This window comes from Littorina saxatilis, linkage group LG15, assembly GCF_037325665.1.
Source record: "Littorina saxatilis isolate snail1 linkage group LG15, US_GU_Lsax_2.0, whole genome shotgun sequence".
Lineage (NCBI taxonomy): Eukaryota > Metazoa > Mollusca > Gastropoda > Littorinimorpha > Littorinidae > Littorina > Littorina saxatilis.
This window is the reverse complement of record NC_090259.1, coordinates 25,202,773-25,224,884: the sequence shown is the minus strand read 5'-3', so window position 1 is coordinate 25,224,884 and position 22,112 is coordinate 25,202,773. Positions and strand designations below refer to the sequence as shown.

Here is a 22,112-nt window from a genome sequence, read left to right as displayed (position 1 = left end):
TGAAAGTAAAGTCAAGAGTTACATTACAGGTATTTCACTGGTATGAATTCAAGTCCTGTAGTGCTAGACACCACGGTGCGTCCTTGAGACATGTCCCTGCCTCATCTAAACAGTGTGCCTAGAGATGCTATGAATATTTTTGAGAATACCCTGAGAAACATCTTCCTGGTTGATAACTTGCATGTTATGGCCTTCTGTCAAAAGGTACTTGACACTGGGTGATGCAGAAGAAGCAGAGCACAGAATCCTAATATAGCAGGCTCAGCCTTCAACATGTTCCTATACAATACAATACAATACAATACAGCGCAGAACAAAATACATGTACAGTTGAACCTGCCCTTGCGACCAACCACCCTGCCAACAGAAACCATCCCATGGATCCCAGACAAATTTTTCTTCTATGTAATTCACCGTTCCATAGCGACCACCTGTCCATACCCACCATTTTTGGTCTTTCCCTTGGGTGCAGGCATGGGAATTGAAAAAAGTAAAAAAGGCTGAAAATTTGTAAGTAATGGCAAAGTCGATGGCGCGAAGCGCCTGGCCCTGCTAGGGGAGTTCGGGGGCATGTCCCCCCGGATTTTTTCTTCTCCAAAGAACCCAATTGGTGCAATTTGGTGTCATCTAAACTCCAAGTTTGCCATTAAATTCAGTTTTTAAAACCATTTTTGCCTCCCCCATTTATTGTTTGGCGGACACTTTTGCTTTTTCGGCGGAACAAAAAATAAATTCGGCGGAAATTTGCCTTTCGGCGGACAATTCCCATGCCTGTGGTTGGTTGTTCTACACAGGTTTGACAGTTAAACACAAAGCCTCACCTTGCCCGACAGGTCCAGCTGCTGGATGAGCGAGGTGAGGAAAGTGTCGAGGATGGCGCGGTCCCGGTCCTCCTCGCTGTCCATGTCCGAGGTGAGCATGTAGAGCACCTGCATGAAGGGCACTGACCGCTCGCCCCCCACCTCCTTCACCTCCTCCAGGTACTGCAGCATGCGCTCCAGCAACAGCAGACGCAGCGTGTGAAGTCTGTAAAATACAGCAGTGGTTATGTATGGACTAAGGATATTATGTTTCTGAGTGATCTCTACTTAATGTCCGTTTTTTTGGGAAGGGGGGGGGGGGGGGGAGAGAGAGAGAGGGGGGGGGAGGAGGGAAGGGGGGGAGGTGAGAGAGAGAGAGAGAGAGAGAGAGAGAGTGAGAGAGTGAGAGAGTGAGTGAGTGAGAGAGAGAGAGAGAGAGAGAGAGAGACAGAGAGAGACAGAGAGAGAGAGAGAGACACAGAGAGAGACAGACAGAGAGAGAGACACAGAGAGACAGAGAGACAGAGAGAGACAGAGAGAGAGAGAAAGAGAGAGAGAAAGAGAGAGAGAGAGACACAGAGAGATAAAGACAGAGACAGAGACAGAGAGAGACAGAGTGTGTGAGAGATCCCCTTCTTTCTTTTCTTGTGTGTGTCTGCATGGTTCCTGTGTGTGCACTTTGAGGTAAGATACATGTACCGGTATCACAGGTCTGTGTCTGTTCGGCTACATACAAAAGATGCGTGTGACTGTGCATGCTTGCAGTTTTGAAGTACACAAGATAGTCATCTGTTGGGCAGTAGCCAGTCACACACAAGAATGCTTCACACAAAATGTCTGAACAGCTAAAAATCATCAAAACTCTACCTGCTGCTGATGTCAGCTTCAGCTTCTGTCTCGAAGGTGTCGTGTTCTGGCGGAATGGAACCGTCAGCCCCACCCACACTGCTGGTCTCGCTGCGACCCCCACCTCCGGCCATGCTCTCTGGGGGCTGGAACCCGTAGGCGCTGCTGCGACCGCTTGTGGCTGTGTACACACAGCACGACAGGGAAGGTCACTCACGGGGCGTTTACTTTTACCGAGAGAAGCTACTGGTGATGTTTGAAACATGCGCAAGGGAACACAAAATAGAAACAAAGTTTCAGGGTTCATAGCTTTACTATTTTGCTGCAAGGTGTATCATCATGTTGAAATGAAGCTTTCATGGTACATAACTTTTACAGCAGATTAACTCAAACCAGTATTGCCGACACTACAGAACTCAGACACTGCCATATCAATATTACAGGACTTTCAAAGCAAGGCATTTTTCTGCACACGCTACCAATAAACTTGTACTGTGACCCTTGTCTGACTTATTTAACCAATATGCAATGTGTTTGGGAGAGAGCCAGAGATGATATTCTTTCTTGCCATAATGCTACAGCCGATGTCATCATTTTGTGTGTGGAGTTTGTGATTTTTGGAACCTAAACAGCCCTTTTGTTTCAATTTGTTAGTTCAAATGTAACCCTAACCTTTCAACAACAACTACATGTACTTCTCACCAGACATGGAATCCACAGCACTGCCGCCACTCTCGGACCCAGCGCTACCGCCGTGCTCAGCGGGCGATGTACGCAGAGTGGATCCATCCGTCGCAGCATTACTTCCCACCTCATCATCGCTACCAGGGGCAGAAGCTGTGGTGTCCGACAGCGGTCCTTCTTCCAGCAACATCGCGTTGGCCTGAGCGGACAGCCCTAGACCTTGTAGGCCTAGGCCTCTTGCTTGGCCAGACTGTAGAGAGAGATGAAACGGGTGAGTGTAAGAGTGGTTACGTCTGATGGTTTCTATGGGACAAAACATTTTCTTCTTGTTCTTTGCTTGCTGATCTTTATTGCTGTCATGACAAGGCAATGAGGAGTGTGACGTATCCGTCTCCTTTTCTTCACAATTTTTGTGACAGTACGACTGCTTGCTGATTAAGTATCTTTTTAAATTTTCCACCTACATTCCCCGTTTTCTTCAAAGTTTCACACATACATGGCAAGCTTTACTGGTCCAGAATTTCCTCGAAAGCAGTGTACGATTGCCTAAATGCCGGGGAATAAACGATCACACATGTAAAATCTCACTTGTTAAAAAAACACGAGTGTACATGGGAGTTTCATCCAATGAACGAAAAAGAAGAAGAAAAACCAGTGCCAACAATAATAAAACAAACACAGATTGCACCCCCCTCCCCCCCCTGAAAGCCATAAGTGGTGCTACATACCTGATCCTGCAAGCTGAGAGCGATGGCCAGCTCCACCATGGTCTCGTCGTCAGCGTCGGGCGGGATGTCAACGATGGGCGGGAAGTTGGGCTCTCCGTTCCACAGCGAGTCCAGGCCCGGGGGCAGAACATTGGCCTGGGCCCCTCCCTCTCCCCCCAGCTCCAGCACCATGGGCTCCACGTTCTCCTTGCGCCACAGGACAACACACCACAACGTCTTAATACAGTGGAACCCCTTTTTTAACTCATTGCCTCCCAGGTACGAATATATCCGTACCCACTCATATTGCTCTATCTGACCTGGTACGGATATATCCGTACCCACTCATATTGCTCTATCTGACCTGGTACGGATATATCCGTACACACAGTCACTTCAGTCGCTTCCTGTAACGTCGATCTAACGCCTGCATTCCACTGTGTTGATACACAGTTTCTACACAGTTACTACAATTCTGAGTAACCTGCTGCAGCACAGCTGGACTCGGCTAAAAAAAACTTGGTCAACATAGGTGGGGTAGAAAGTGTTAAGGCAGGTCGATTTAACACTTCCCCTGTTTTAGACCTTGGTGTTTTGTTTTTTTACCGATTTTCTGTTCACAACTTCAGTAAATTTACATCCAATTTAACACTCACTCCTTTATAAGACCTGAATTTTTCAGACTTTTATTTTGTCAAGTACAGTGGAGCCCGTCTTTTAAGGCCCCTCAATCTAAGACTTTCTCCTTTTTAAAACCTTGATTTTTTTCCAGATTTTCTGTTCAAAACCTCCATAAATTTACGTTCAATTCAACACTCTCTCCTTTTTTTTAAAAACCTTATTTTTTCAGATTTGCAAGGTGTTGAAGGGGGATCAACTGGACACAGTTCAAACTGCTTTTCTCTTCACCTTTAAGATTTTCCTCCACCAGGCATCAAATCATCACATTGTTAAACAGCCGGATTGGTGATTGGGGGTGGCTGGAAAGAGGGCGGGAGAGAGGGTGAGGGGCAGGGGGTAAGAGGGGGAACAAGGGTGTTGGAACAGAGCAAGAAGAAAGAGAGTCAAGAGAGGTAGAAAAGGATGAGAATAGAAGCACGGCATGGAGCAAAGGAGCAAAATACAGTGCCCCTTCATTCAAGACATACATCTACATGCCCACTCCCACTCTGATCCACCCCCCAACCAAGAATAAAACAAGTCGCGTAAGGCGAAATTACTACATTTAGTCAAGCTGTGGAACTCACAGAATGAAACTGAACGTAGTCCGCGCCGCCGCTAGTGCAAAAGGCAGTGAAAGTGACGAGCCTGTTTGGCGCGGTAGCGGTTGCGCTGTGCTTCATAGCACGCTTTACTGTACCTCTCTTCGTTTTAACTTTCTGAGCGTGTTTTTAATCCAAACATATCATATCTATATGTTTTTGGAATCAGGAACCGACAAGGAATAAGATGAAACTGTTTTTAAATCGATTTCGGAAATTTAATTTTGATCATAATTTTTATATCTTTAATTTTCAGAGCTTATTTTTAATCCAAATATAACATATTTATATGTTTTTGGAATCAGAACATGATAAAGAATAAGATGAACGTAAATTTGGATCGTTTTATAAAAAAAAAATTGTTTAACAATTTTCAGATTTTTAATGACCAAAGTCATTGATTAATTTTTAAGCCACCAAGCTGAAATGCAATACCGAAGTCCGGCCTTCGTCGAAGATTGCTTGGCCAAAATTTCAATCAATTTGATTGAAAAATGAGGGTGTGACAGTGCCGCCTCAACTTTTACAAAAAGCCGGATATGACGTCATCAAAGACATTTATTGAAAAAAAGAAAAAAACGTCCGGGGATATCATTCCCAGGAACTCTCATGTCAAATTTCATAAAGATCGGTCCAGTAGTTTAGTCTGAATCGCTCTACACACAGACACACACACACACACACATACACCACACCCTCGTCTCGATTCCCCCCTCTACGTTAAAACATTTAGTCAAAACTTGACTAAATGTAAAAAGAGCGAACTCAAAACCTACCACAACCTCATATGGTTCCTCGCTGTCCATGTCGCCGTCCACAGGCACTGGTTGACTCATGGACGAAAGATCGTCAGACGGAGTGTCTGGCTTGTTGTCTTTGTCCCCGTCATCATCATCGTCGTCATCATCATCATCGTCATCTCCGACCCCTGGCCCTGCAGATTTCACTTCACACATGAAACACTGTTACTGTCTGCAGAAGTATTAGAGCAGCAAGGATGTAGACTGTGGTGAAGAGATTGCAGACAATTTATCATTTACAATAAGCTTCAGCAAAAGACTGTTTCATGCTTTGTTTTCATAACAAAAAAAAGGCACCATTCATCCAAAGTTTGCCAGACCCTGCACTGACCTCCACAATAGCGCTAATTTGTGTTCTACATGTAACGTATTATTTTTTCAATAACAAACGTTCCAACAACTTACCTTTCTTGTTTTTTTAATCGTGTTCTCCATGAGTAAAGCGCAAACAAGGGACAGAGTCTTTACCATTCTAGTGCTGCGTAAAAGCTGTAGTCTCCCTTTCACACAGGCATATATGCCATGAACGGTCCACTGATAAAAATTGAGGCAACCGAGGTCTAACAGAACAAAAAGACACACAAAAACAGCAACAGAGAGACACCATGACAAAGCACACAAAGGAAACAAAGAAAACACACAAAAACTCCCACTTACCTGGTGAGCTACAGGTAGGGGGGGTTGGAATGAAGACACGTCGACGTCGGTGGCGATGTCGAGGCCTCAGGGCGCGGATGATGGCGTGGCACGCCGCACTGCTCACCTGTACATCCTGCAACATTTGTACAGAAATAAATTCCATACAGCCAAGCTTCAGACAAAAACGCACTCCACTATCTTTTTTTTTTTTTTTTTTTTTTTTTTTACATTATAACTGTCTGTCATGAGAGCTGAGGAGGCAGGGGTTGGTGGACTAGTACACTCTAATGCTGTGTCTCTGGTTCAGGGTTTGATTCCCAGACAGTGCAGGGTAGAAATTGAAAGTCTTTACCAGTTGACTTTACATGTAAAGAGAAGACAAAAAGAGGGAAACAGAGAGAAAGACAGAGAGACTAACAGACACAGACTTCAGTTGAGGCGATGGCCAGGGTAGCTCAGTTGGTAGAGCACTGGACTTGTGATCCTGACGGACATGGACATATTAGGCCAACTTTATGTGCAGACTCAGAGACGGTATACGTGTCCGACCTCTGTGTCACCACAGTGGCACGTAAAAGACCTTGGTCATTCTGCCATAAGCGCAGGTGGCTGATAACACCTAAACCCGCACACACCTGGGTAGCGCGACTCTTGTTGCAGCTGACTTTCCACTGGGAGGAAGCGACCAAAATTTCCCAGCATCGGATAATAGAATAAATTAAATGAATATGAAATGAAATGACTTACGGGTGACAGGAGAAGGCGAACGAGATGCTTGGTGGCCATGTTAACACACTGGGGGTCGCACAGACAGAAAGCGTTCATGATCTCCACCAGCGCCCTCACTGTGGCGTCGATGTGAGCCAGGCCTGTCATCAAAATACAGCCATCATTTCAACTCTTGCTTCTACAACAGTGTGCTACACATGTGACCTTGTTCTGCACATGTGACCTTGTTCTATACATGTGACCTTGTTCTACACATGTGACCTTGTTCTACCCATGTGACCTTGTCCTACACACCATACCTTTAAGGGGTTTTCTGTCAATCATGCATCAGGTCTATCAATCACTTTACTTCCATTTCAACTTCTATGGCATAGTTTTACAGATGTACCCTTGACCTACAAACAACAACATTGATTTTAACAAACTATGATGAATTTTGGGTTGAAGAAAGAACTGATTCCTTAAATTCCAGCTTTTCCTGATAGTACCATCTGACCTACATTATCATGCCTTTTCAGAGATAAGAAGAAAAAAACTGCTGTTAATTTCAGCATAAGCTTCTACTATTAACGATTTCAGTTTCAAAAATAGGAGACAGTGTAAGTTACAAAAAGTTCAGGATAATTACACCATCAGTTGTCACCATACCCCACCCAAGAGCATATTCTACAAGCCTAAACCCCCCCCCCCCCCCCCCTCCCAAAGTTATCAATAATTTTCTGTGTGGTCTTTACCAGGCAGACAAACTGGAGCCAGCATGGGGTTGGCTGGCTTGGCTGCGTGCAGTTTCCAGAATGTGTTCATCAGCTGACTTGTGAAGTGACCTTGCTCATTGGGGTCAAGGTCATACATGCGACCTTGCTCAGCAGGCTTCTCTTCTTTCTCCGTTTCTAGGTCAGTGACTTCAAGGACTGCACGTTCCAAGCAGAAGAGGAAAATCAATGTCCAGCAAAAGTTAAACATAATAACAAAAGAAAGCTTCCAGTTGAGTAACAACAAAATTAATTTAAAAAACTTGAAGTCAATGTCCTCAAAAAAATAAATGAAAGTTTTCACAAAAAATGGACTGTAAACTGCATCAAAACTACTCAAGAAAGTTCACTGACAAATTTACCACACACACACACACACACACACACACACACACACATTCAAACGTATAACTAAACAGTCAGCCAACCAACAAAGCAAGCAAGCAACAAACTCAACAACCATCAACAGCAAATTTCAGACACAGACCTTCCTCCTTGCTGCCGGCCTCAGCAAACTTGATGAGGTTTGCCGGGCGTGTGACGGCGACAGAGCGAGCGGTGACCACTAGCCGCTGGAAACTCTCCACAGCCATGGCACGCCCCTCCTGCATCAGTCTCTGCATCACGTCCTCCAGCAAGGCTTGGTCCTGTCAGGGCGAGTTACACATTCAAATTACAAGGTAACGAATATACACGCTGTATTGCTCTGTACAATGGAACCCCCCTTTTTAATTAAGACAAACATGAACCCGCCGTGGCCAATCCATCCGAACCCGAGGTACAGTAGGACGCTACGTGTGCCTGGTAGGAGGAACAATCAAGAAAGCCTGCGGCACGCAGAACTTGACAAGCAGCACTGAGCGCTGCAGAGGAGGCTGCAGGGAGGTGGGGGGCAGTGGCGGGGAGAGAGGAGACCGCCGCCAAAGCCTCCAAAACCTGACCCCGCAACTGGTCAGGACCTTGACCCTGAAGACCGGGGGGAGGGGGATAGTCAATGACCACCGGGCCACCAACCAAGGGTCCAGAGGGGGACTCACTCCGTAATGAAGGCGGGTGAGAGAGGGAGGGTTGAACCCCAGAAACTCCACTTAAGGTATGCGAGACCGGAGATGGAGGGTCTGGGGTCGAGCGGCCAGAAATCGGCGCACTCAACAACCGTTGTTTTAAGAGAGCCAATTTTTTCTCTTCGGCACGTCTTCTACGAAGGGCGTTGGGACTGGGGTCGGGACTGGGGGTCCACCGTCCCGTTCTGTCCCGATTCTCCGATAAATGAACGCCGTTACCAGACATGTCTGGACTTTTAAGTTCTTTCTTTAGACAAGCTATTGCAGAAAGCGAGAGAGAGAGAAGGGAGATCGAGCAGACAAGCAGACGAAGACTCTGAGTCAAATAACCAGAAAAAAAAAAATGTTCACTTCCCTGCTAACGGCAACCGGTCGCTCGAGAAGTCCAAAACCACGGTAATCACACACAGACCAACGGAAAGGAAACGTGGCACAACCGCACAATGAACTTCTTCTTCTTTTTAATTTAATTCCAACAAAGAATCACCACAGAACACAGACGAATTACATCCAATCGGTAAAAGCTCCAGACAAAACAAACTGTACTGGGACAAAAACGCAGACGATGTTGACACGTCAGCGAAAAAGGGTGAAGTGACGAGGTCGCCTACGTGACTGGGTGACGCTGGTTTTGGCGCCAAGCGCTACTAGCGCCACCTGTCAGGGGAGACCACTCTGGGGTATAACTCACTTTCGTTTTCGTTTCGGTGGTTAAGGGGCTATATGCAAAATATCATTGTGCTTGGTAAATCTAAATTAATATTAGGTCTTAAGAAGGAGGGGTCTTAAAATGGGGTTACATTTACAGAATTATAAACACAAAATCTGAGAAAACAGGGTCTTAAAAGAGAGGAAGTTTTAAATTGGGAGGGGGGGGGGGGTTCCACTGTAATAGAATCAGTTTTGATGAATCGGTCATTCTGCCATAAGTGCAGGTGGCTGATTACACCTAAACATGCATACACCTGGGTAGCGTCACTCTGTTGCTGCTAGCTTTCCACTGGGAGGAAGCAACCCGAATGGGACAATAAAGTAATGAAAAGAAAAAAATAAAAGACAAGAAAAAGACCACGCGTCAATAACGACCACACGCCTATTGTGACCACCTCAACGAGGACCTGACAAGTGACTTTTTTCATGTCATTCACCTTTCCATAGCGACCACCTGTGTATAACGACCACTTTTGGTCGGTCCCTTGGCTGGTGGTTATAGACAGGTTGGACTGTATCATGTACTGACCTTGTGGTTGTGGTAGACCAGCTTGGAGGGGAAGAGGGAGGCGAGGAGAGACTTGACGTGTTGCTGGACAGCGGGCGGTGAGGGCAGAGTCAGCAGCTTGGTGGCCAGCTCCAGGGCTTTGGCACGTTTCACCTCCTGTGTCACACACACACACACACACACACACACACACACACACACACACACACACACACACACACACACAGAGTTTTTATTGTTATAGTTGTTGAGCGTACTCATGCGTAAAAAGGGCAGGGCCACTTGACTCTGTCATCCAAATCTAAAGACTATGTGTATGACTATTTTCAATCACCCCGCCATTAACATAGCAATATTAGATAAAAGACACTAAGAAAGTTCTTTTTCTTTTCTTTGGGGTTACTTTTTACATCAAGTCACTGACAACTGATAAATACCTTAAGCAAGGTAAGGTAGGTGTAAGGTCAGAATGTTTAATATTCTTTTATTTTTTCTCCTCTCTAAAGACAATAGCTGTCTAACTATTTTTCCAAAGACATTTCAGAAAACAGTTTCCAGCGCACTTTACGCCATCGTACTGAAGGCTTAGTACACAAGTACCCATGCTGTCCAGCTTACCACATCTTTCTGTGACTTGAGAGGTGCACCAGCACTTTCAGGCAGTGCCACTGTAGCGAAGGCACCGTCCAGAACTTCCAGTCCACTCCCCAGCAGTCTGAAAACAAGGTGACCATAAGAACTTGCCATTTCACACACACTCACTTAGCACAATTAATCATACATGTACAGTTTTGCACAGTTTACCGATATTTATACACAGTAGAACATTACACAGCTGTATGAAATAAGGATGTTGTTTGACATCGACAGTTGCAAAACTTGTTTCAAATGGCAAAAACCTTTGCCGTTCTTTCAGAAGAGCTGCTGAACTTTTCAAAGTGCAAGAAAGGTGACACCAATGACTGCTTTACCTTTCCAAGAATTGCTGTAACTTTTATAACCATTTTGCAAATTTGCTTATGAAAAACAAAATCCTAGCAACATCCCTGAAGACAGCTGTATGTGTGTACATCTGCAATGCCATATTAATAAAAACTTTTTTTTTTAAAAGAAGCAAATAAAAACATTTTGTGGTTGCATTCATTCTATTGCTCAGTGGCAATGTCTACAGAGGAACAAGTCAACTACATGTATACACATTTCCGTCTTGTAACTGATGTTCTGAACAACAACAATAACAAAACAAGAACAACCCACAAAAAACACCTACACCACCACCAACAACAACAACATTTCACCCACCTGTCAGCGTTGGTCATGGGGATGGGCTGGGAAGGAGCTGTGTCGCTCTCCGTTGCTATGGCGATGCCAGCAGAGGGCGGCGTGACCTTGCTGGGCACAGTGGGTTCCGGGAACTCGTCGGGTTCCTCCGGCCAACCAAACGCCTCCTTGGTCTTGACGTAGACTTTGATGGAGTCCACCATGGTGATGCCCGCAGGGTCCGAACTGGCTCCCACTAGCAGGGGCGAGAAATGCAGGTGAGTACAGCATTTCATTAATACATATAAGTACGCTTTACTTTGAGTGCACTCACAGTCACATTTACAGAAATACTAAACACACAGACACACACAATCAATTATTCATTCAACAAACCACCCAACCAACCAACCAACCGGCTCCCACTGGGAGGGAAGAGAAAATGCAGGTGAGTACAGCATTTCATAAATATAAGTACGCTTTACTTTGAATGCACTCACACTCACATTAACAGGAATACCAAGAACACACACAATCAATTATATATGCAAACCACTCAACTAACCAACAAACTAGCCAGCCAGTCAGCCAGCCAACCAACCAACAATGATGAGTGCTTCTGCTGGAGTAGTTCTTCTTCTTCTTCTTCAGCGTTCGACATGCTGGAGTAGTGATATCTAGCTCTTTTCTCAACTCAGCATCAGCGGTCACTGATACTTTGTCATGATATACTGCATAAAAGATTTGAGTATCTGTATCTTTGTCAGAGCAAATTGCCATAATCACTGAAAAGGTAGCTCCCAACAGTGATCCTGGTACCCACAGATGTGTTATCGCTTCCATTCTCTGGTTAGAGAACATCCCCGTTAGTTCGTCAAAAGTGCCTATTAGCGCTCACTTTCAAGCATTGTAAGAAACGATATGAAAGCAATGACAGAAGACCTATAAAAAGAATTACATACACTACTCCTAAAAGCATATGCGCACTCACCAAAGAGAGTGACCTTCTTGTCAGCAGTCAGAGACTCTTCGCGGGTGAACGGTAGGTCCAACCATCGAGCACGGGTCAACGAAACCTGAACAAAACACAAAGACAACTTTCAATACATTTCATAGATATTTAAAATCATCATACCTACTGACAAATAGACAAAGTACCCACTTATGACTTTTCGTCAAAGTGCCCACTTATGCCTTTTTGGGGTCTATTCACCAGTTTCTTATCTTGACCACACAGAGTGAACAAAGCATATGTCCGATAAGTTCATTCAATCACAGATCTTTCATCCTGCTATCTTCTGCTTTAGCTCTTTCAGACAGATTTGACTGCGACAAAGTGGTTTTTGCAATCCAGAAGCCTAGCTGGTCAACCCATTAACATGCTTTCACAGTCCTTTGTGAGAACTGGCAAATAAAGAGATTTTTTAGGCTCAAAGTGTAATTGATCTAAGGCCAAAAAAAAAAATTGTCTGTTTCTGGTCACCCGACCGACCCTAAATTTCGGCGCCGACCCTAAACTTTTTTTTTCCAAACTCAAAAATTTTTTTATTTTTTTTTTGGTGGTAAAGGACAGGGTGAGAAAATGAACAACAAAAACGAGTGAAAACGAAAGTCCGCTGACAATTTGTAAATGTGTTGAGTGTCTTGTCTCTATGTATAGTGAATCCAGTCTCTTTGCGCGATTTTTAAAGTTAGTTTTATTGGTCTACATTTGGGGTAAAAAAAAAAAAAAAAAAAAAATCCCTACCTACCGAACCTATTTTTTTTAGCCATGTTACCAGAAACAGACAATTTTTTTTTTTGGCCTAATCATGTGGAATGACACAAAGCCTCAAAGAGGATGCAGAGTAACTTAGTGTAACAGAGGAGTCTGGTAGTTCATGCAAAATACATTTACTATCATCATGAACCTCAAGAACCTGTCTGCAGTGAACAACTCAGTACTTCAAGGAAAATATTATCAGGTCCACCCAGGTCACCAAAACAAAAAGCCATCAAGACTAGCGATAAAAACATTTGGGTTATCCTCCACAGCTGTGTACCAGTGAAACCATGTTACGAAGTTGACATTTCTTTTTTTCTTTTTTTTCTCCGAGACATTTTAACCATACAAATCAATTTCATTAATAAGAACTGGTTCCATATATATCCTTGGCCTGAAGATAAAGAATTAGAAATACTTGCACATTTTCTTCATCTACGTTCAGTAAATTACAACGGGTTTACAGTATGTCAACTTCGTAACATGAAAACCAAAGGTTGTGACATGGATTTGAACACTTAACAATATTATAAGAAAAGAAGACAAAAATATATAGTATGTTTTTTGTTGCATGTCTGTATCATTATCTAACTGGAGCATTATTGAAAAAAATAAAGAGAATACATTCTAGTTGCCATTTAATATACGTTATAATCATTTAAAGGACTGAAAATGCAAGTCACAAAAAGGTACACAGCTCTGGAGACTAACCCATATGGAGAACACAAACAGACAAAATGACGTGCCATAGTCACCTGAGTGGTGCGTCCAAACATCTCCAGGTAGGACGGAGCCTTGTCCGTGGTCTGTGAGCCCAGCTGAATCCTCAGCCCCACCATCACGTTGGCTTGGTTCGTGTTCTGGATCTCCAGGTTGAAGCCCGCGGACTGAAACACAGCAGATACAAGATGCAAGTTAGATGAAACAAGAATTTTTTGGGTTGTATTTTACTCAGGCATGCTACAGGCCAAAAATGGTTTGACCTGAAAGAAGCGCGTAGTGGCGAAGCCACAAGCCTGAGTCTGCGAAGCAGGCGAGCCAACTAGGGGGGTCCGGGGGCATGCCTCCCCGGAAAATTGTTAAAAAAACGGTTAAAATCTGTGCAATCTGGTGCATTCTGGGCATCATTTTTAGGGCTGTAATAGTGTTGTGATCTTGTTAAAAATCCCATTTTAGCCTCCCCCCACCACCATTCAACACACCTTCAAACTGGTGAAAACAACACTACTGTAGACTAGTATGTATTCACCAGTGCACTGGTACTACAGTAGTGGTGTTTTCACCAGTTTGGAGGTACACATGAAAAGGGTTTACAAGTCACAAAAGCATTGAAAAAGGTTACTGCAAAAAAAACAAATGCAAGGAAGAGTAGTCACTCACAAGTCAAAGAAGGCACAGTTCTTTTTGCCGCTTTGGCCAGATTCGTTCTTCTTCGTGTCAGCCTTCTTTTTTTTTGGCGGGAAGGTGTTTTCAAGCCAAGCCCAACTCCATTTGTTCTTCACGCCGGAATGAAATGGTCCCGGCGAATTTTTCTGTACAATATCTGGGCGAAACATTTCGCCAAAAACGACGGCCTACATCCGCAGAACTAGATTGGGAACGTTCTAGATTCAGAACGGCAAGACCAATGACGGGCAACGCGCGTGCGCTGGCTTCATCGAGACCGACGCCCGGTCGCATTGCGCGATATTCACACGGATCGTTTTTGCGGAAATTTTTCAACTTCACCGGAATACATTTGACCTTACCGGATGTTGAAAACAGCTTTACCGGATTTCCGGCAATTACCGGAAAAGTAGCATGCCTGTTTACTGTACCATCACCTTCAGTCCCACCATAACATTGGCTGGGTAGGTGTTTTGGGTCTCTAGGTTAGGGTATGCAGACTGAAACACATAAAACACAAGATCTGATTCCGTATTGCGACCTTTTACAATACAGTGGAACCCCCCTTTTAAGACGTAAAAAAAATCTGAGAAAATCAGGTCTTAAAAAGGAGCGAGTGTTAAAATGGGGGTAATTTTACAGAAGTTATGAACAGAAAGTCTGAGAAAACAAGGTCTTAAAAAGGAGGGAGTCTTAAATTGTGGGGTCTTAAAAGGGGGGTTCCACTGTACAATTAACTTCATGTGTCTTGGTATTGTCTAAAACAGTGTTGGTGAAGGTGTACGTGTCAGTGTGTGTGTGTGTGTGTGTGTATGCAAGCAAGTGTGCATGTGTGCCTGCATGTGTGGGTGCGTGCATGCATGTTTTCATGCATGCATGCACGCACGCGCACATGAATGTTGCGAGCAGATAAAACAAAACTCATATAACACCTACCCTCTCAAGGTTTACAGTCAACACAGATTGTTAGGAATTATGATCTGAATATAACAAGTTTGAAGTGTCAAAGTGCCTGTCAATGCACATCCCTCCACAGTCACCGTTTTTCCTTCCCAAAGCATGAAACAATGAACCAACCTTGGAGCTTGCGATGTACATGCCGGTGGTGTTGAGGCGGTGTTTCACCTGCTGTGTGTTGTACACCTGCAGGACATCGTTGCCACCAAACTGAAACACCAGGCAACAACATATATAACCACATCTAAGAGTATCAGTCTTGCCTGACATTCTAAACATCTATACATGAGTTTCAATACAGATACGCATTATGAGGGCTCACAATTAGTGGCAACAAAAGCAACTGCTTCAAGACCATAAAACTATGCTCCTTTCTCTTGCCTTGCTTTCATTTCACAACTTAAAATTAGACGACGCAAAAGATGAATTTCCCAAATAATGATCATGTACATGCAGTTTTGTTTGGAACAGTGTGAAATCTTCCACCATACAACTCGCATTATGCTTCCCTAACTTTTTTCTTTTTAAATTTAATAGATAATCTTCGGAAATAACTCTGTCGGGTTTGTAGTGGTTGTGGGAGAGTGACCTTTTCTTGCAAAACCTCTGACAAACAAAAGAAGGACCTATCGCAAGCGAGGGGTCTGTTGGAAAGACATGCTCCAGTCCACGTGTTTCCGACACTCCCCTCACCAGTCATTGGCTCCTCCTTTGTTTGTCAGAGGTTTGCAAGAAAAGGTCACTCTCCCACAACACCTACAAACCCGAAAGAGATACTTCCAAAAATGGTCTATTTTGCAGGGAACACATACCTCGACGTCATTGGTCTGCTGGCAGTGCTCGAAGAAGTCGATGGGGAAGTTGATGCTGCCCACTGGCCGCCCTGCACACATACACAGGAACACTCGCTACTTCTCTGCACCTCCGTCAAACAACACACCAAGAAGAGAAGTGGCATCACACTTGGACGTTGGTTATTTTGCATTAAATGTCTACTGACTGACGACAACCCACACACAGCTGCTTGCAGGAACATCTCTGCATTTCATGATGCTATGTGTTAATGTCACAGGTGCTTGCAGGAACATCTATGCATTTCATGATGCTATGTGTTAAATGTCACAGGTGCTTGCAGGAACATCTCTGCATTTCATGATGCTATGTGTTAATGTCACAGGTGCTTGCAGGAACATCTATGCATTTCATGATGCTATGTGTTAAATGTCACAGGTGCTTGCAGGAACATCTATGCATTTCATGATGCTATGTGTTAAATGTCACAGGTGCTTGCAGGAACATCTATGCATTTCATGATGCTATGTGTTGATGTCACAGGTGCTTGCAGGAACATCTCTGCATTTCATGATGCTATGTGTTGATGTCACAGGTGCTTGCAGGGACATCTATAAATTTCACGATGCTGTGTGTTACTGTAAAAGTGTCAACGTTTTGTTTCTAACATTGAATTCAGAATGATTCAAACAAAGAGAACAACTGTTCAGTGACTTCAACTCTCGGGTTTTGAATCATTCAGGGCTGCGTACTGAAAAAAAATCTCAACACCCAGTACAAGGCTTGTGCAAAACTATCAGAATCAATAAGCATAGTTAATAATAATAATAATAACAATAATATTAATGCATTATATTTCAAAAGCGCATTTATCCAGGGGTAACCTTGCTCAAAGCGCTGTACAATCATTGGGGGGGAAAACAACAACAACAACATAACATAATTTACAGTGCAATCACAGAAACATAAACAAAAACTCAGCAGTAGTTTACAGCGAGAAGCACCACCATATCGTCAGTGAAATAGTGGGACCTCATAAGTGACTCTTGGCGCCAAGTCACTTACGAGGTCCCACGATTTTACCGACGATATCCAAGAACACCTGACCCACCTGATTTGACTTGCTTCTTCTTCTTGACAGGCTTGAGAGCGGCGATGGGGCTCTGTGGCTGCAGGTAGGGCGACATCCAGTAGTTGGTGTTGTCCACGTTGGCCATGTAGATACGCAGGCTGCCGTCCTCGCACAGCAGGATCATGGTGGTGCGTTGCTGTGAACAACATGGCTGATGAGCTCACATTAAACAGTGACCGATGCGTAACACAAGGGGCATGACAATGGGCAGAGCTGCCAAGCCCTGTGAAGCCTCAATGTAGCAATACATACTTTTAAATGTAGCAAATGGTGTTTCAGTGTAGCATTGACTTAAATTCAACTGCACATCTGTATTTGTGATCTAAAACAAGAATATGCATGTTATTAAGTAACTGCTTTTTTACCAGGAAACAACAGCAGGAACATAAAATAGCCATTAGACTGTGCAGTGAAGCGTTTTTCAGTGTGGACAAAATCTTTTCTGACCCAATTTTCTGACCGACAACACAGAGATTGAAATGAGTACCAAGACTCGCGAAGACTTTGCAAAGTCGTTTTACTGAAAATTCAGTGCCAAAGCGCTGCGCAGCCAGCTTTGCATAGTAGACTAAGTGAAGTAAACTTTGCCCAATTAATGTGAGTCTTCAACACGACTTTGACAGATCACACAAATTCCAAACTAGCATTAGAACACAAGCCAATTAATAAAAAGGTGACCAATATAGAGGAAACACACAAAAATGAATAGATATCCAAATCCTTCACTCACCTGATCTGAGGAGGACGCAAGATGTCTGATGGCCACTACATCTTGAATCTGAACAAAAAGAGAAAAATATTAAAATAGTGAGAAATAGAGTAGAATTTCAGCTAAAACAATAGAACATAAGGTGAATAAAAAAAGAGTCGATAAAAATTAGTAAAATCTAAATCTAAAATAAACTTTGTCAAAAAGAAACAGCTGTTTCTTTTTCTACCTCCATCCTCTATCCTTATGTAATCCATCAATCAGTCAGTCAAATATCTCTCAAGCACATTGACACATTATTACATTTCAGTTAATCTAACGACAATCATTCAAATCTTTCTCCCACACAGAGACACCCTCTTCCCCCCTAACAAACACATTCACTCAGGACACACAACCACCCCCTCCCCTCAAATCATTCTCCCCCCCTGACCTAGGCCTGGCGTCTGCTCACACCATGAGGCCAATACGATTGTGAATGTCTGTGCCCTACCCCATCCCACATCATCCCCACCCCCCTCACCCCTAACCTTCAAAAAGTAACCACCCAAACCATCTCTGCAACTGACGTTGGCCTTAGCGGGGATGACCTTCATCTCCTGCATGACGATAGCACCATGAGGCCAAGAAGATTGTGAATGTCTGTGCCCTACCCCATCCCACATCATCCCCACCCCCCTCACCCCTAACCTTCAAAAAGTAACCACCCAAACCATCTCTGCAACTGACGTTGGCCTTAGCGGGGATGACCTTGATCTCCTGCATGACGATAGCACCATTAGGCCAAGAAGATTGTGAATGTCTGTGCCCTACCCCATCCCACATCATCCCCACCCCCCTCACCCCTAACCTTCAAAAAGTAACCACCCAAACCATCTCTGCAACTGACGTTGGCCTTAGCGGGGATGACCTTGATCTCCTGCATGACGATAGCACCATTAGGCCAAGAAGATTGTGAATGTCTGTGCCCTACCCCATCCCACATTATCATCACCCCTTCCAACCTAACCTTCCCTACGTAACCCCCTCCCCCACAACCTCTCTCTCACTGACCTTGGCCTTGGCGGGGATGACCTTGATCTCCTGCATGACGATGGCGTCAGGTCGCACCATGAGGACAATGGGGTTGTTGGAGGTCTGAGCCACGCAGTACAGGAGTCCGGTGTGGCCGGGAACTTCTGACCACTGCACCAGGGGCTGGTGGCTGGTGGCACCGCTTCCCTTGCCAACGCTGTTGGAACTGTCACGGATGAGCAATGATGATAAAGAAGGTCCTGAATTGAGCCCGAAGTCGACTTCGCAAAGTCTTTTTACCGAAAACTCAGTGCTAAAGCTCTAAGCGGCCAGCTTCATGAAATAGACTTCGCGTAGTCAACTTCGCCCAATTAAGGACAAGCTTAAGGATGTAGAGAGTTGCTTGGTTTTAATACAGTCCCTACAGAAAATCCCTCATTGATATTCTAATGGTTCATGTCTTCTTGTGTTAGCGACAGACCTGTTTACCCCCATAAGTGTTTTGGAATAATGCTCAGCCCCAAAAATAGTAATCCTGGCACAAAAATAGTAATCATCCAGCATTCGTCGCCAATTACAACGCACATGACAACTGTGTCTGCGAAACGCAATCATGCACATATATATCCATCATTCACAAACAAAACACATCAGTCAGTTTTTGTAGTCATCATAATTTCAAAGAAGATCACATCAAAAGCACATGCATCACTGATTCTTTTTCTTTTGCTCGTAGTAGGCCTTTTTCAGCTTCTCTACTGTACTTGCGCTTGCCGAATGAGTGAGGGCGAGACTTCACCACTAGAAGGCTCTCCAGCGTCTCATCAGACAGATATGATCTCTGGTCAGTCCTGTGCTTTTTAACCCCATTTTGCCATTGAAATAAACAATGCCAAACATGTGAATTAATAAAATTAAAAAAAAATAAAATTATTTATTGTTTTTTACATTTTTATCATTTATGAAAATCGTAGTCTTGACACGGATAGCGGAATGGCGTATTTTTTGCAGAAAATCGTGGTAAATTACGCCAAAATCGTAAGGGTAAACAGGTCTGTAGCGATCACGCTTGCCACCACAGGTGTCTGTCTAGGCTTTTACACAGAATAAGAACACGCTCTCACTTGCACACATTCACACATGTCAAAATTCAACAGCCTGGCTGCTTACTATGCAGTGTGGGAATTTTTTGTTGAATTAATTTTGTAGGCGACACCTCTGTCTATCTGCTAAATCATTTCAGAAATTAAAAAAATCCCATTCTGGTTCAATAATACTTTTTTTGCTGGGCATGCATACAGAACTTTTTATCTTCTTTCTTTATAGTTTTCTTCTGTTCAACCTCATGTATTCTAGCTCTCCTTCCTCTTGTGTACATTATCAACTCAACATCAATGCTGCTAATGTTGTGCTTGTTGTTAATCTCTGCAGATACAGTGGAACCCCCCTTTTAAGACCTCAAAAAATCTGAGAAAGTTGGGTCTTAAAAAGGGGGGGGGGGGGAGTCTTAGAATGGAGGTTAATATACACAGGTTATGAACATAAAGTCTGAGAAAACAGGGTCTTAAAATGGAGGAAGTCTTAAAATGGTGAAAGTTGTGTAGTGTACGTACCACCTGAAGGTGATAGGGAAGAGGTTGGTCACTTTGGACAGGTCCTTGGCAGCAGGCGCAGAAAAGCTCTTCCCTGAAACACACAGCGTTGGTCAAGCATGAACAAAAGATGTTATGCAGCACTCCCGCACTCTTTATGGGCAGAATATACCTGCGCAGTTTCAGCGGCAGAGACGACGCACTGCCTATTATTTATGCCGCGATAGGGATTATGACGAGTACTTGGCCTGTTTTCCTTTCATGCAACGTGTAGCGGGCTGGGATAATCGGCAGTGCGTCGTCGGTGGTTCACACTATCTAGGCTATCATTATTATTATTATCATTATTATAAAGGCAGTTTATACATCACTCAGAAATGGATGTCAGAATTAATTTAACACAAAGGTCTCTCCCGATATATCTGCTTGTAGTGCTCAATGCCATGTGTTCACATTGACAGCCATGCTTACAGAGAAAAATACACGAACAATAACATGGTACTCTGGGCTGGTATGCAAGAGTAGAGGTAAGACAACATTAGTCCGGAATAAACTGTACCCTAAACTCAGCTCCTGCATACCCGCCCTCATCACTTTCACACATCAGGTTCTGACATGATCCAAAGTGTATAACTTTCATGCAATCTGGAAGTCAACTGAGCACTCATGCACGGTTTTTGTCAGGCATCAATAATGCAGGCCTGGGAATAAGTAAAAGTGGTTTGGGCGTACTGACAGGAAAATGTTGCGTTTTAAACATTTTTAAGGGCACACGGAGGCTCTTTTCTTACACAATTAGAAAAGGACTTCGTCGTATTTACGACAAGAGACGTATCATTCCCAGGCCTGATAATGAGTAAGTGGGACCTACCCTGTGAGTAGCTGAAGAAGAGCAGCTGCAGTGCATGGGAGTAGTAGACAGACACTCCACCCCCTGCCACTTGTCCATTCACATCCTGTTTGCAACAAACAACCACAACACTGTAAATCCAAAAACAAAGAGACTGGCAACGTTCCAAAATTCAGAATAAAAAAATTAGAAAGGTAAGTTGTTGGAACGTTGTTATTGTGTACACTACATTGGGGTGTGCACGTTAAAGATCCCACGATTGACATAAGGGTCTTTCCTGGCAAAAATGTATAGGCATAGATAAAAAATTTCCACCAAATACCCGTGTGACTTGGAATAATAGGCCGTGAAAAGTAAATATTCGCCGTAATGGCTTGAGATTTACTGGCCGATGTGAATGCGTGATATATTGTGTAAAAAATTCTATCTCACACGGCAGAAATTAATATGTAAAGCGCTTAGAGAATGTCAAGCGCTATATAAATCTCCCAAATAAATAAATAAATAAACAAGAAGAGCAAACGCTCGATCGAGTCACTTTCGCAGTTCTGAATATTATATGAGGCATCAGATGGACAGGAAGAAATTGCTATTCACAACACAATGAGTCACGTTCACATAAAATTTGAGCCCGGTCACTTTTATAGTTTCCGAGAAAAGCCCAACGTTAAGTTGTGTGTTGCCGAACAGAAAAGGCTAGTTATCTCCCTTGTTTTTCTGATAACGTTCGTAAAAGGCTACAGATGTAAATACTTTGATGTAAAGAATAATCCTACAAAGTTTCAATCACATCCGATGAACTTTGTCAAAGATATAAAATGTCTAATTTTTCCTTTGACGCTGACCTGTGACCTTGAAAAAGGTCAAAGGTCAACGAAACCATCGTTAAAGTGTAGAGGTCATTGGAGGTCACGACTAAACAAAATATGAGCCCGATCGCTTTGATAGTTTCCGAGAAAAGTCCAACGTTAAGGTGGTGTCTACGGACGGCCGGCCGGACGGCCGGCCGTCCGGGCAGACTAACACTGACCGATTACATAGAGTCACTTTTTCTCAAGTGACTCAAAAATACGTTACAATCACAAATACTGTAGATTTGTACATATCATAAAGTATTTTTTCAAATGCAAAAATGAGCATAATTCAATACAGCTGT

The 22,112-nt window shown here is 43.7% G+C and overlaps 1 protein-coding gene across 10 annotated transcripts in view; it reads right to left on the bottom strand.

Moving 5' to 3' along the window:
* The window catches only part of LOC138948919 (E3 ubiquitin-protein ligase UBR4-like), a 224,267-nt gene that overhangs the window by 90,379 nt on the left and 111,776 nt on the right, over nt 1-22,112 (bottom strand). For 5 of the 10 annotated variants that reach the window (XM_070320552.1, XM_070320561.1, XM_070320554.1 and 2 more), the window contains exons 48-68: nt 20,978-21,062; nt 20,128-20,200; nt 18,554-18,740; nt 17,522-17,569; nt 16,771-16,927; nt 15,680-15,750; nt 14,988-15,077; nt 13,271-13,411; nt 11,754-11,838; nt 10,805-11,018; nt 10,121-10,217; nt 9,524-9,658; nt 7,707-7,866; nt 7,202-7,378; nt 6,486-6,607; nt 5,757-5,871; nt 5,076-5,233; nt 3,059-3,244; nt 2,349-2,580; nt 1,668-1,827; nt 822-1,026 (exon numbers count right to left, since the gene is read on the bottom strand). In XM_070320552.1, coding sequence (XP_070176653.1) covers nt 822-1,026; nt 1,668-1,827; nt 2,349-2,580; nt 3,059-3,244; nt 5,076-5,233; nt 5,757-5,871; nt 6,486-6,607; nt 7,202-7,378; nt 7,707-7,866; nt 9,524-9,658; nt 10,121-10,217; nt 10,805-11,018; nt 11,754-11,838; nt 13,271-13,411; nt 14,988-15,077; nt 15,680-15,750; nt 16,771-16,927; nt 17,522-17,569; nt 18,554-18,740; nt 20,128-20,200; nt 20,978-21,062 — 2,898 coding nt within the window. The remainder of the gene's footprint in view (nt 1-821; nt 1,027-1,667; nt 1,828-2,348; nt 2,581-3,058; nt 3,245-5,075; nt 5,234-5,756; nt 5,872-6,485; nt 6,608-7,201; nt 7,379-7,706; nt 7,867-9,523; nt 9,659-10,120; nt 10,218-10,804; nt 11,019-11,753; nt 11,839-13,270; nt 13,412-14,987; nt 15,078-15,679; nt 15,751-16,770; nt 16,928-17,521; nt 17,570-18,553; nt 18,741-20,127; nt 20,201-20,977; nt 21,063-22,112) is intronic. The other 5 variants (XM_070320557.1, XM_070320560.1, XM_070320553.1 and 2 more) reach the window with 4 other exon arrangements.